Source organism: Felis catus, chromosome E3 (assembly GCF_018350175.1).
Source record: "Felis catus isolate Fca126 chromosome E3, F.catus_Fca126_mat1.0, whole genome shotgun sequence".
NCBI lineage: Eukaryota > Metazoa > Chordata > Mammalia > Carnivora > Felidae > Felis > Felis catus.
This window is the reverse complement of record NC_058383.1, coordinates 38,365,128-38,377,698: the sequence shown is the minus strand read 5'-3', so window position 1 is coordinate 38,377,698 and position 12,571 is coordinate 38,365,128. Positions and strand designations below refer to the sequence as shown.

Sequence of the window (12,571 nt, the reverse complement as noted above, 5' to 3'; positions counted from 1 at the left end):
TATGTTCACCCCTTGTGGAATGAAAAATAAACTATGATAGGTACGTATTCAGCATGAGAAACACTGAAGCAAATGGACCCATGGCAACATGGTTGTGTTTTTTAAAACGTAAGTGAGAACACTGTCAAGAAAGAGAAGTTAAAAGGGAAGAAACGGAATGAAATCTATGGCAAATGCCATGGGCAGCAATTTAAAACATTTACATAGACAAGACAGCATTGTGTTTTACAAGGATACAATTAGACCCAAACACCTAACATGTCCACCAGAGGAGACAGAGCAGGTGACTATGAGTATGGAACGAGAGTGGGATTGGGAATAAGTTAATAAAATAAAATAAGATTAACTTAAATTCAAACAAGAGAAATCTTGTAGAGTCCGTTAATGACAGTTTGTACAGTATTCCCTAGAGGTGCCATCATCCACTGAATTCCCCATTGGTGTTCATTGAGATGCTTCGATTTTTCATGAGCGTGGACTTTGTAGTCAAATAGACCTAGTGTGAGCTTCTCTGCCGTGTACTAGCTATTTGTCTTGCACCGATTACATAACACCTCGGAGCCTTAGTTTCTCTTCGTAGAGCAGGAATGTCTGCCTGGTGTGGTCATCGTGATAATGTTTGCAAAACTGCTGAGCGCAGCGTCTGGTACAAGCTAGCAAGCGGGGCTGATGATGATGAGACACTTGCCAAGACAGACCCACAGGGCGGGGAGCCCCCCTCAATGGGGGCCATGCCCATTTTGCTCACACCTGCACCCCTCCAGCAGGTGGCACACTGTGTACCCTCAGTGATCACTCTTTTGCATGACATGGTTTCGAGGTCAACGGTTTCCAGGGTAATTTATCTCCCATGACATCTAATGACCTAATCAGTTGCCAGTCACCTTGTACGTGTTTATTTAGTGTCATTTGTAAGCGATTTCTCTTCACACAGCATGGTGTCAGTGTCTAAGTTTCACGCCCCTGATGCGTGGTTTATGTTAGGGCCAGAGACAGTGGGAATCCCCTTCTCCCCCTTCCCTCCCTGGAAAAACACTCAATGACAACGTCTCCCAGAAGATGAGTCAAACATACTCACTGCTGCATAGGGTGGTCAGTTTGTGCCCAGTGAGTAAACACTGGAGCCGTCACTGTTTAACACTAAGCATGTCATGTAATCACTTCCTGTTCCGTTTACCCGTCTACTAAGTGGGGATAAGACCACCTGCTTTAACCGCCCAGAAAGTATTTTAAGGGGCACCTGGGGGGCTTCGTCGGTTAAGCGTCTGACTTCAGCTCAGGTCATGATCTCACACTTGGTGGGTTCGAGCCACTGCTGTCAGCACAGAGCCCGCTTCGGATCCTCTGTTTCCCTCTCTCTCTCTCTGGTCCTACCCCGCTCGTGCTCTCTCTCTCTAAAAGTGGATAAACACTAAAAAAAAAGGGGAAAAAAGGCAAGCATTGTAACAACTGAGATCATATGAAAGTACCTTAAAAGGGACAAAATTATATCCTCAGTAACCATTTAAGGAGTGTGGTGATTCTTATTACTCATTAGTTAGTAATGTGTGTTTGGGACGGGCCTGAGGTGAAAGATGGAGACGGTTCTTCAGGGACAGCTCCCCCCTGCCCCCACCGCCCCGTTGGCTGGCCACGCTGGTGCTTAGTGCTAATTGCCTTTGGGGGATGGTTGTGCCCCCCTGGGCTCTGCAGAAGGAGCCAGAACCAGCCAGGCTTCCAGGCAGCAGGGCCTGTGCTTCTCAGATGGCCAAGGCCGGCCCCAGGGTTAAAAGCCTGCGCTCCCAGCTCGTGGGCAAGGAGCAGCCACATGGCACATCGTCCTCTCTGATCATCGCCCTCTCGTTTGATCCACCAAGGACAGCGTGATGGATTTGGGAGAGCCCTGAAGCCAAAGGTATATTTCATGAAAATCTGCAGGCTTTTATGAATAGAGACTTCAGAGTATATGGAAGAGAGGCGAAAAGGGAAAAACGATGGGGAAAGGAAGGAGAAAAGAGAGAGTATGGAAGGAATCGCTTTTTAAAGGCACAGGTCTTGGCATCTTCCCACAGGAGAAAGGTTGGAAGTAACATGGTAATAGAGCCCCGAGCCCATTTGTGACCTTGTCCATCAGCTGAGAGAAGAGATGGGAGGGGGAAATATTCGAGCTGTGAAGGGAAGTTTTGAAACTACACGTGAGGAACTCTTTGACAAAGTCATTTCTTTTCCTTCTTTTTTTTTTTTTAATGTTTATTTATTTTTGAGAGAGAGACAGAGACAGAGCGTGAGCAAGGGAGGGAGGTCAGAGAGGGAGACACAGAATGTGAAGCAGGTTCCAAGCTCTGAGCTGTCAGCACGGATCCCGACGCGGGGCTTGAACTCACAAACCGTGAGATCATGACCTGAGCCAAAGTCAGACACTTAACCGACTGAGCCACCCAGGCGCCCCTAACAAAGTCATTTCTAAAATGGTCCAGGAGAGGAGCTGGGAAATTCTCAACTATGAGGATTAAAAAAACAAAACGAAACACTTTAGCATACATACCCGTGCCCTAAGAACAGCATCCTCAGCAGAAGAAGGTCATGGAAGGCTTTGGTACAGTCCAGTGCCCTCAGGCAGGCAAATCTCTAAGCCCATCTTTTTCTCCCATGTGTTATCGTGCTGAAATCTAAAAATGTCCAGTCATAATATCTCTTGCTTTTAATTGAAACCTAGTTTGCTTTTCACACATAAGGAGAGCACCTGCTCTCACACATCTTTAAAATCCCCTCACTATCGTGAAGACACTAACTGGAAGGGAAAGCCAAAGCAAACCTCCCTTCACCCACCTCTTACACGAGTTAGCCTCTTAGCCGTTCTCCATAGGATCTAGTTCCTTCTGCCCCCTCCTCTGTAAAACTCTGCACACGTTCTGTGTCTTTTAAACCGTCAGGCAAATCAGGTAAGAACTTCCCCTAAGGAACTGCCCAGGCAGCACAAGGCAGAGCACTCTCCCCCTGGCCCTCACATCAAACATTCTGGGTTTCCTTTGACGACACCCGTTACAAGGAACTGTCACCAGCTTGCAGAGACGTGTAACCTGGAGAGCTATTCCCGGAACCCCCTGCTTATCTCGCCAGTTCCATTCTCAGTCTGAGGTGTTCAGTTTGTATACCCGGGTGATATGTGGCCGTGCGTTTAGCCCTTTTTCTATTTGGTGAGATCCTGTGCTCATTAGAACTGCCACCCGAGCCAGGCTCATGGTCCCTGCAGCCAGGATTGTTCTAACGGGAGCATCAGAAACCAATTTTAAGGGAACTTGGTTGTCTTCCCTGATGTGAACGTCAAAAGTTAAAGTCCCTTTCAGACGGCATTTTCCCCCTTCACTCCTCTTTATAACTGATTTCTTAGATTTCAATATTTTTAAACTGCGGTGCCCCTTAGGCATTACACGTCCCACAAGTTTAGTTTTGAACTGTCACCTTTCTCACTTATTGGTCCTATCTTACCTCTTTTAAGATTCCAACTCCCTCATCTCTAATTCTCGGATTCTAAGATTTGGGGATAAAATTCCTGTTAATCTGATCAAATACCTGAGACCTTCTGACTGGAGAGATTTTGATTGTATTTCACCTTAGACTTCACCCTTCTACACAAAGTGTGTTTTGTTTTGGGTTCTTGCGGGCCATTCTGCCGCAGTGTCATTCTCCACAGAAAACCCTGTTTCCTGTTCTGAACAGGTCGTCAAGAAAGATTCACTTAGAACTTCCATGCAAGATAGTCAGGCACAAACCGGGCTCTCCAGAGTAGCACTGCCAACGACCTCCCAAATAAATGAAATACCGAAAACACGTCTAAAAACTTCTCTACCAGGATTGGGAATTTACAGTTGGGTTTGTTTGTTGATGATGACTCACTTTCGCTTTATTGCTCCGGCTCACATTAAAGCAAGGCTTGGATTCTCAGAACACACAGTCACCAATGGGGAGTGCCAGCAGCTCGGGAGCAAATTTCCATGACAGGAGGCAGCCAACCCCAATCCCAGATGCGGCACCTAATCCACAAGTGGTCAGTGAAGAGTTGTGGGATTTAGAGCAGGCAGAAAACTGGGTAAAGGTGGGAAATTACAATATCCAGGATTCTTTTTGAGATACAGATCTTGGCTCCTTTTCTCGATATCCTGAACATTCAGTCCAAATTCACAGGCAGGCCAGGATGGTAACCATCTATGTATCATAGGAGCCATTCTTGAAAATCATTCTGTACGCAAGCAACCTCCATCTGGGTGCCCCCCCCCCCGTCCGCCTAAATTGCCCCATAAATGGTGTACCCTTTGCGTTCAATATTGTCCTCTCTGGTCTTCTCTTAGAATGCCAGTAGTTCTGGATCAGTTTAGCATTCCTAAATTATGACAGAAATAGGAACAAGGGAAGAGACCTTCGAGGGAGGAAAGTACCCTGAAGAGCAGTTGAGTTGCTGAATTCAGACTGGAAGTTACAGTCACATTGGCTTGGGGAGTTTGTCAAGCTCAGGGCAAGAGTCTAGCTGGTCTGGCATTTCCTCCTGCACTTTCTGGGGGCTGAGGTTGATAGCTTCCCACTCTCGGTACAGCTTTTTCTTTTCTGTTTTGGCTGATTTCTTCTTGGGATAAAAACTCCATATGCACAGAGCACAGTCTGAAAGAAATTTTGGCATCTCTGAGCTTCCACAAAGCACCAGACACCCAAAGACCTGACAGTTTGTGGAAGGAGATGAGCAGTGTCTGTCTGTTTCTTTCCCCTAGAGGGATACAAGAGGGAGGCACTTCTACTATCCAGAGGTAGTGAGATGGGCTTCAGGAAGAACTTACGAAGAGAAAGATGAGCTGGCCCTCAGATGGTCACTCAGTTCCTCAGCTACCTTAAATTCTTCTTTTTTTAAATGTTTATTTATTTTTGGGAGAGTGAGAGTGAGTGGGGGAGGGGTACAGAAAGATTGGGAGAGAGGATCTGGAGCAGACTCTGCGGTGACAGCAGTGTGCCCGATGCGGGGCTTGACCTCACCAACCGCGAGATCATGACTTGAGCCAAAGTTGGACTCTCAACTGACTGAGCCACCCAGGCGCCCCAGCTACCTTAAGTCTTAAATGAAAAAGATAAGTAGTCACCTCCACTTGAGGTATAACATAGAGGCATGGAGGTGGGTTGAAAAGTCCTCTGAAGTGCTTACCATCCCTGACTCACTAGAGGGATGCTATTGCTGACTTAAACCTACAATTAGAAGCGATGTCCCTTCTGACTTCTAGGTGGAAGCTATCATCCGGATTGCCAGTATTTTGGCAACTAATTGATGGAAAGGACAGTTATTGGGGTCTTTAGCCAAGAGATGTGGCCAATTGGTCACCACCTGGTGCACCAGAAGTAGCAAACACACCAGCACACTTCCCTTGAGTAGCGTCTCCCAGCAAGCTTGCTCTTTGGGTGTGGCAACCAGGGTTCCTGTGGAACACATCTTGGTCCAGAGAAAGAGGAAGAGAATTTGCTCCCAGTCTTCAGTGTCCAGATGAGGACAGCTGCCTCAAAGACTGCTTTCTTCTTGAGTTTGTTTTATTTAGTTTTTAAAATTTTTTAAATGTTTATTCTATTTTAGAGAGAGAGAGAGAGAGAGAGAGAGAGAGAGAGAGAGAGAGAGAGAGAGATTGAGAGAGAAAGCAGGGAAGGGGCAGAGAGAGAGGGAGACACAGGATCCGAAGCAGGCTCCTGGCTCTGAGCCGTTAGCCCAGAGCCCGACGTGAGGTTCGAACCCACGAACCGTGTGATCATGACCGGAGCCAAAGTCGGTGCTTAACTGACTGAGCCACCCAGGCGCCCCAGGTTTGCTTTATTTATTAAAGAAGGTAAAAGGGCTTTGGCTTATGATTTTCAACAAAGCCTAGGTCATACCCAAAGGAAATGCTAATGGGCCCATTATTAATAAGAGCTATTTTTTGTGTGTGAGATGGTAAGACTTACTCCATAGTTTAGACATGAGCATGGGGTCCTATACATCAAAGGGTCAAGGATATCCTTTGAGATCTTCTAGTTTCCTTTACTAATAATGGGTTCCGATTAGCTGAAATAACCCCATTTTGGATAAGTGCTGTTTATTTCTTTAGTCTGTTCCACCTAAACTTACTTAGGCTTATGTGAAGCTTTGTTTATTTGAAGCCCTACTTTTAGCTCCTCTTAACTTACATGTTTGTCATCTGTGTTTGGTGAATAAGTCTGTTTCACTCTTCCGCCTTTTTTTTTTTTTTCATGATTTTATAGACTCATCATGTTCTTCTTCACACTTCATCTTTCTGGATCAGGAGTTTTCACCATGGAGGGGGGGGAGATGTAGGAGAGGGGGAAATGTTCATCAGAAACTTCTGGAGGGCTTTTCCAGACAGCGGGTCTGCTTCCCCCTCCCCTGAGCATATCAAAACCTTGGCTAGGGAAATGTGTATTTAAAGAATTTCTACATGTAATTCTAAGGTCAGTTCCCTCCATCCTTGTAACCACTGTGCTGAACTGAAGATCCCTAATCCCCTGCTTCTTCATAAGGCACGTCTTTCATTACAGCAATAGCTCGTGGTCACCATCTGGGTGACGTAACATTTCCATTCATGTGATACCGATAGAGGGTGGGGATTGCACGAACCTTTGCGGTCATAAAAATTAAATTGGTACTTAAATCTGATGCCCAGAAAACTATTGGACCCTCTCTCATGCAGAGCAGCCTTATCCTTCTTTTTCACTTGCTTTTCTCTCAGCAAGTGGCCGTCTCCCCGGACAGACTCTTCAAGTGACTGAACAAGCAGAATGGCAGAGGCCAACAACAGCTTTTCAGAGGGCTTCATCCTGATGGGTATATCTGACCATCCCCAGCTGGAGATCGTCTTTTTCATAGTCATTCTCTTCTCTTACTCGCTGACCCTAGTTGGGAATTCGACCATCATCCTGCTCTCCTGCCTGGATGCCCGGCTCCACACCCCCATGTACTTCTTCCTCAGCAACCTCTCCTCCCTGGACCTCGCTTTTACTACCAGCTCGGTCCCCCAAATGCTGACCAACTTATGGGGACCAGATAAGACTATAAGCTACGCTGGCTGTGTGATCCAGCTCTATGTTTTCCTCTGGCTAGGGGCCACTGAGTGCATCCTGCTCGTGGTGATGGCATTCGACCGCCATGTGGCAGTTTGCCAGCCCCTGCGCTACACCGTCATCGTGAGCCCTCGGCTCTGCCGGTTGCTGGCTGCCATTGCATGGCTGGGCGGCTTGAGCAACTCCATGATCCAGTCAACGTTCACTCTCCAGCTCCCATTGTGTGGGCACCGGAGGGTGGACAACTTCCTGTGTGAGGTGCCTGCCATGATCAAACTGGCCTGTGGAGACACAAGTCTCAACGAGGCCGTGCTCAATGGTGTCTGCACCTTCTTCACTGCCGTCCCGCTGAGCATCATCCTGATCTCCTACTGCTCCATAGCTCGGGCAGTGCTGAAGATCCGCTCAGCTGAGGGACAGAGAAAGGCCTTTAATACTTGCCTTTCCCATCTGGTGGTGGTGCTCCTCTTCTATGGGTCAGCTATCTACGGGTACCTCCTTCCGGCTAAGACCAGCCACCAGGGCCAAGGCAAATTCATTTCCCTCTTCTACTCTGTGGTCACGCCAATGGTGAACCCTCTCATCTACACTCTGAGAAACAAGGAGGTAAAGGCGGCACTGAGGAGGCTCCTGGGAAAGGGAAGAGAATTCGGCTGAGAGCAGGGAAAGCTCCATCATGTATCCCCTCTTCTTCTCTACACACTTTTTCTCATTCTCGCTCTGGCCAGATGAACATGAGGAGGAGTAACCCTACTACAGCCAAGACGTGTTCCCAGTAGCCCTAAGCTGTTAAGGCATGGCTAGTGTTGTTTCTAATACTCTACACTTGGTCACTAAACATCCCATGGACTACAGGTTACGGAGTAGATGTGTCCCATCAACAGCTCACGGGTTGTTGATTTAGTACAGACCTGGCTCACTGTCTCTATGATCCACATACTATTTGTTACATGTAATAAAATATTACATATTTTTATATTTCTAGAGATTTCTATGCTTTTCTTTATTTAAAAAATTTTAATGTTTATCTAATTTTGAGAGAGAGAAAGAGAGAGAGCGAGCGAGCAGGGGAGGGGCAGAGAGAGAGGGAGACACAGAATCCGAAGCAGGCTTCAGGCTCCGAGCTGTCAGCACAGAACCCGACGCAGGGCTCGAACTCACAAACCGCGAGAACGTGACCTGAACCAAAATCAGATGCTTAACTACCTGAGCCTGAGTCACCCAGGCGCCCCACTGTACTTTTCTTTAAAAAGCACTGCCACTTGCAATATCTATATACAATGATGCTATGCTTTGATAAAATCAAGCCAGATATGATTAACCCCAAGTGAAAATTCAAACAATTCATCTTCATACCATATCCACTCATCACTTTTCTCATCTCTCCTTCTCTCTTCCCAGTATGCCCGTCTGTCTACCCATACTTCCTACCTATATGTTCCTTTGTCGTCTTACTTACCCTGTCCTTTATGTCTACCTCCCACCTTCTGCTTCATCTAATATTTAATGTGAATAAAGAAAGACTATTTTTCTCTCAAATAAACCTATTTGTTTAAATTGGCTCCTCCTAAGACCCAACCCTGAGACTTGCTACCAGCATTTGGATATATTAGTATGGTTGCTGGATTATGAGAGGCTCTGAGATTCCTTAAGCAAGTTTGAGCACCAAAAAAAAAAAAAAATCATCTATCTATAAAGCATGTCCTCTGCCTCCAGATCTAGTTTTGCAGTCGAATTAAACTTGTGAAATGAACCGCTTTTAGGTTTACCACTTCGGAGTTATCCTGTCCCTTGGACAATGCCAAATAAATAATGACAAATATCCCCCTTTCCACATATCTGAAATGCCTCCCCTCAAAGACATCTAGTTATATTTTCCCATCGTGAATTGGTTTTTCCAGTTGTAGACGGGAGCCATGACCTATATTCTCAATTTTCCACTCAGTAGTATTTGAAGTGTGTCTCTCCTGGCATTATCCTGGTCATTTATTAGAGTCTTGAGACTGGCAAGTTCACAGTTTTTATTTATCAGCACACTTAGAGTAGATGAAGTTCTCAGAAGATACGATCACAATAACTAAGCTCCTAAGGGAATTTATAAACTAGAATACCAGTGGATTCATTTATGAGAACTTTAACCCCCAAGTGGACTGGGCAGTCATATTCTTAATTACTAAATAACTTGGGAGAAAACAATAGGAAAATAGGGATTCCTTAAACACTTTGGAGCAATTCAGGTATCCCTATCAAAAATACAGAATATTTCGACTCTAACTTGATGTTAGGGGCTCATAAAACACAGGGGATTGGAGGAGGAAAAGCGAACTGCCATGCTGGGTTTCTTCCCACAATCACTCTGTGCATGCGCTCTCTCACTCCTAACAATGTAGCTGTCTAGGTACCCTGCCCTTGGAATAGGAGGCAGCAGATAACCTAGAAAATTCATAATAATTGGAGCTAAGAGGCATTTTGGTGTACTCTGCAATTGATGAGATATGGTAGCTAGTGGATATGATGTCTCCAGCACTCCCTTTCGTCATCTATAAAATGAATACAATAGCCAGGAGCAACGTTGTAAGGACCGAACAGGTAATATATGTGGGAGAATGTTTAGTGAAAACTGCTCAGTGTCATATTTAATCAAAGTGTAATTGTTTACTAGGGAGGTTTATCAGTCTATTTCACAACCCACCTCTTTTCATTTATATCCCAATCCAGAAAACCCCTTCAATGAGCTACCAGTGTCTTCATAAATGATGGAAGGATGGAGAGGCCAGAGTAAAGGCAGAGACCATAGAGAAGACTCCACCGTTACTTCCCTCAAACTCCACATCCCAATCTATCAGCTCCCTCTTCAAAATATATCCAGAATATCCCAATCGAGGATAACACACACATATAAAAAAAATTAGGAAAGTTGGGCCCCTGGGTGGCTCAGTCAGTTAAGCCTCCCACTGCAGCTCAGGTCATGATTCCATGGTTGTGAGTTTGAGCCCTGCATCTGACTGTCTGCGCTCAGCACAGAGCCGGCTTCAGATCCTCTGCCTCCCTCTCTCTCTGCCCCCTAGCCCACTCACACACTCTCTCTCTCAAAAATAAATAAACATATTTTTAAATCAAGAAAGTATTTCAATGTCCACCAAAATGGAAATGATTGAAGATTGATTATATTATGGTACATGACTAAACACAGCAACTAAAAATGAAAATGCGGTGGATATATTGAAATAGGAAAACTTCAAGATAAAGTAAATGGGCAAAGTTGTGTATGCAGGTACAGGAAGATAAACACACAAGTAACAGTTATTTCCTCTATATATAGAGAGAGTGTTGCTTGTGAAAAAAGGAACAGAGAGATTTCCTTTATTTTTTATTTTTTATTTTTTTCGGACAGAGAGAGACAGAGCATGAACGGGGGAGGGGCAGAGAGAGAGGGAGACACAGAATCGGAAACAGGCTCCAGGTTCTGAGCCATCAGCCCAGAGCCCGACGCGGGGCTCGAACTCACGGACCGCGAGATCGTGACCTGGCTGAAGTCGGACGCTTAACTGACTGCACCACCCAGGCGCCCCGAGAGATTTCCTTTTAATATGACAATGATTTGGTACTCATGGAATATTAAAAAATGAAACAGGGAAGAAAACATTGGGTTGGAAGAGAGTTCTAGCCCTACTTCTGTCTTTAGGCAGTCACTTGAAAACTGTCTTGGTTTCCCTTTCTAGAGAATGAAAATAGTAATACTATTGACTTCATAGTGTTACAGGAGGGTGGGAGAGACGCCGGTCCTTGTCTCATAGAGTCGAAGAATGAATCTCGTGGACAACAGAGTGGGCAAAGACACAGAGTGATAGAGTTTATTGAAGGAAAGTATGAAGCTCTCGAGAGTGAGAGGGGTCCCGACTAGGTAGCCGCTGAGGATTTTTGTCCCTGGCTTTTTATTGAGACCTTATCAGAAAGTTTGTGAGACTGCACGCATGGCATCTAGGCCGGCAGGTCCAGAATACATTTATCTCATCCTTTCCCACCCACCCCCCAAATTCCTCTGCTGCTGCTTCTTCAGCCTCCCACTTGTAGGTGCATCCTACCTCCCTGAAGGTCCTTTAGGTCTCCCTGCCTAAAGTTAACATTTCCGACTCAATAGGATGGTTGTTAGGATTACTTAGTATGAACGTGTTTACAACGGGGCTTAGCATACCGCTAGCGTGACGGTTTTTGATCACTGTCGCTGTCACATGTGAAAAACCCACTGAGCAACACCAAGGTTAGAAAGAGAACCCGTCAAAGTGTAACAAGCAGAACCACCTGGCCAACATAACAGCAGTAACCAATAGGAGAGCGTTAACCAGCGCCCAAATCCCGCCCCCACCCCGCGTCCTCTCCAACACCATGAATGGTCCCAGGGCGTGACGTCAAGAGGATCCTGTCCATTCACTGGTGAAGACTGCTGTCGATTAGTGGGAGGCGGAACCAGAGAAACGGAAATGTCCTTTAGGCCGCGCTTGCGTGTTCTGTCCCGCTCTTTTTTTTTTGGGTTGAGCTCCTGCGCCTGCGTCCGGGCTTCAGGAAGTCCCGGCATGCCCCGCGGCAGCTTCTGGTTCAGCGCGGAGGGAAAAGGTGGCGTGGCCGGTGAGTGGCTCGTGTGAAGCTGACTTTTCCTCTTCCTTTGGTCCCCGGCGCTGCTCCCCATAGCTGTCCCCCTTTGGTCCCCCTATAGCTGTCATCTCCCGACCTGGGTGTCGGGACGCGAAGACACCGACTGGCCGTGTTCCGGGACCTCGCCCCTCTGGGGAGGCGTGGGGACGAGGTAGCCGGCGTCCCAGCCCGTCTCCCTTCGGGGTCCCCGTCCGGACGTTTCCCAGGGGAGAGGCCTTTGAAAGGCCCTGAGCCTCTTGTCCTTGCGATTTACGCTGAGAAAACATTCGTTCCCCGAGGCCCTACTGCCTCAGAAGGCCACTCAGGCACACTCCTTGCCCTCAGCTCTCGAACTCGTGGAGAAGACAAATCCGCCAGAAACATCGTGGTATTAGGTAGAGTTAGATAAGGCGCCTGGAGAGAGAGAGTCGGAGACAGGGCCGAAGAGTTGAAAGCATGAGGAGGGTTCAAGAAGGTGGGGGGGGGGGGTGGTGGTGCCGGTGCCGGTACTCATCCTGTGGACTTTCTGCCTTGTGGTGGTGCTCTCCTTGAGGGCATTTCTTTCTATGTTTCTAGGCTCAGCTACCCTTCTTTCCCCGGTTGGGATGGCTGGAGACCTGCAACCCCTTGTGTTCAGTTGCTGTGGAAAGAGTGCATTGGAACTTGCGAAAAGTGTTCTAAGCAGAAGTTTCGCAGGCCAAGGCACTACGGCCAGAAAGCACAGAGCCAGTTTGTTTTAGGACCGAGAGTGGTTCACCTGTGCTGGTTGGAAAATGTATATAGGATAGTGGACAGTGAGGCTGGAGGGGTAGACTGGGCCTTGAGTCCCGAGGACAGCCTTGCAAGCTTGTATCTCTTGGCCTATGTCAGCGGCAAC

The 12,571-nt window shown here is 46.8% G+C and overlaps 1 protein-coding gene across 2 annotated transcripts in view; it reads left to right on the top strand.

Annotated features, from left to right (window-relative positions):
• The window catches only part of LOC101095943 (olfactory receptor 2C1), a 41,900-nt gene extending 33,860 nt beyond the window's left edge, over positions 1–8,040 (top strand). For both annotated transcript variants that reach the window (XM_003998993.6, XM_045047589.1), the window contains one exon: positions 6,732–8,040. In XM_003998993.6, coding sequence (XP_003999042.3) covers positions 6,781–7,719 — 939 coding nt within the window. In that variant the 5' untranslated portion in view covers positions 6,732–6,780 and the 3' untranslated portion in view covers positions 7,720–8,040. The remainder of the gene's footprint in view (positions 1–6,731) is intronic.
• The last annotated feature ends 4,531 nt before the right edge of the window (positions 8,041–12,571 follow it).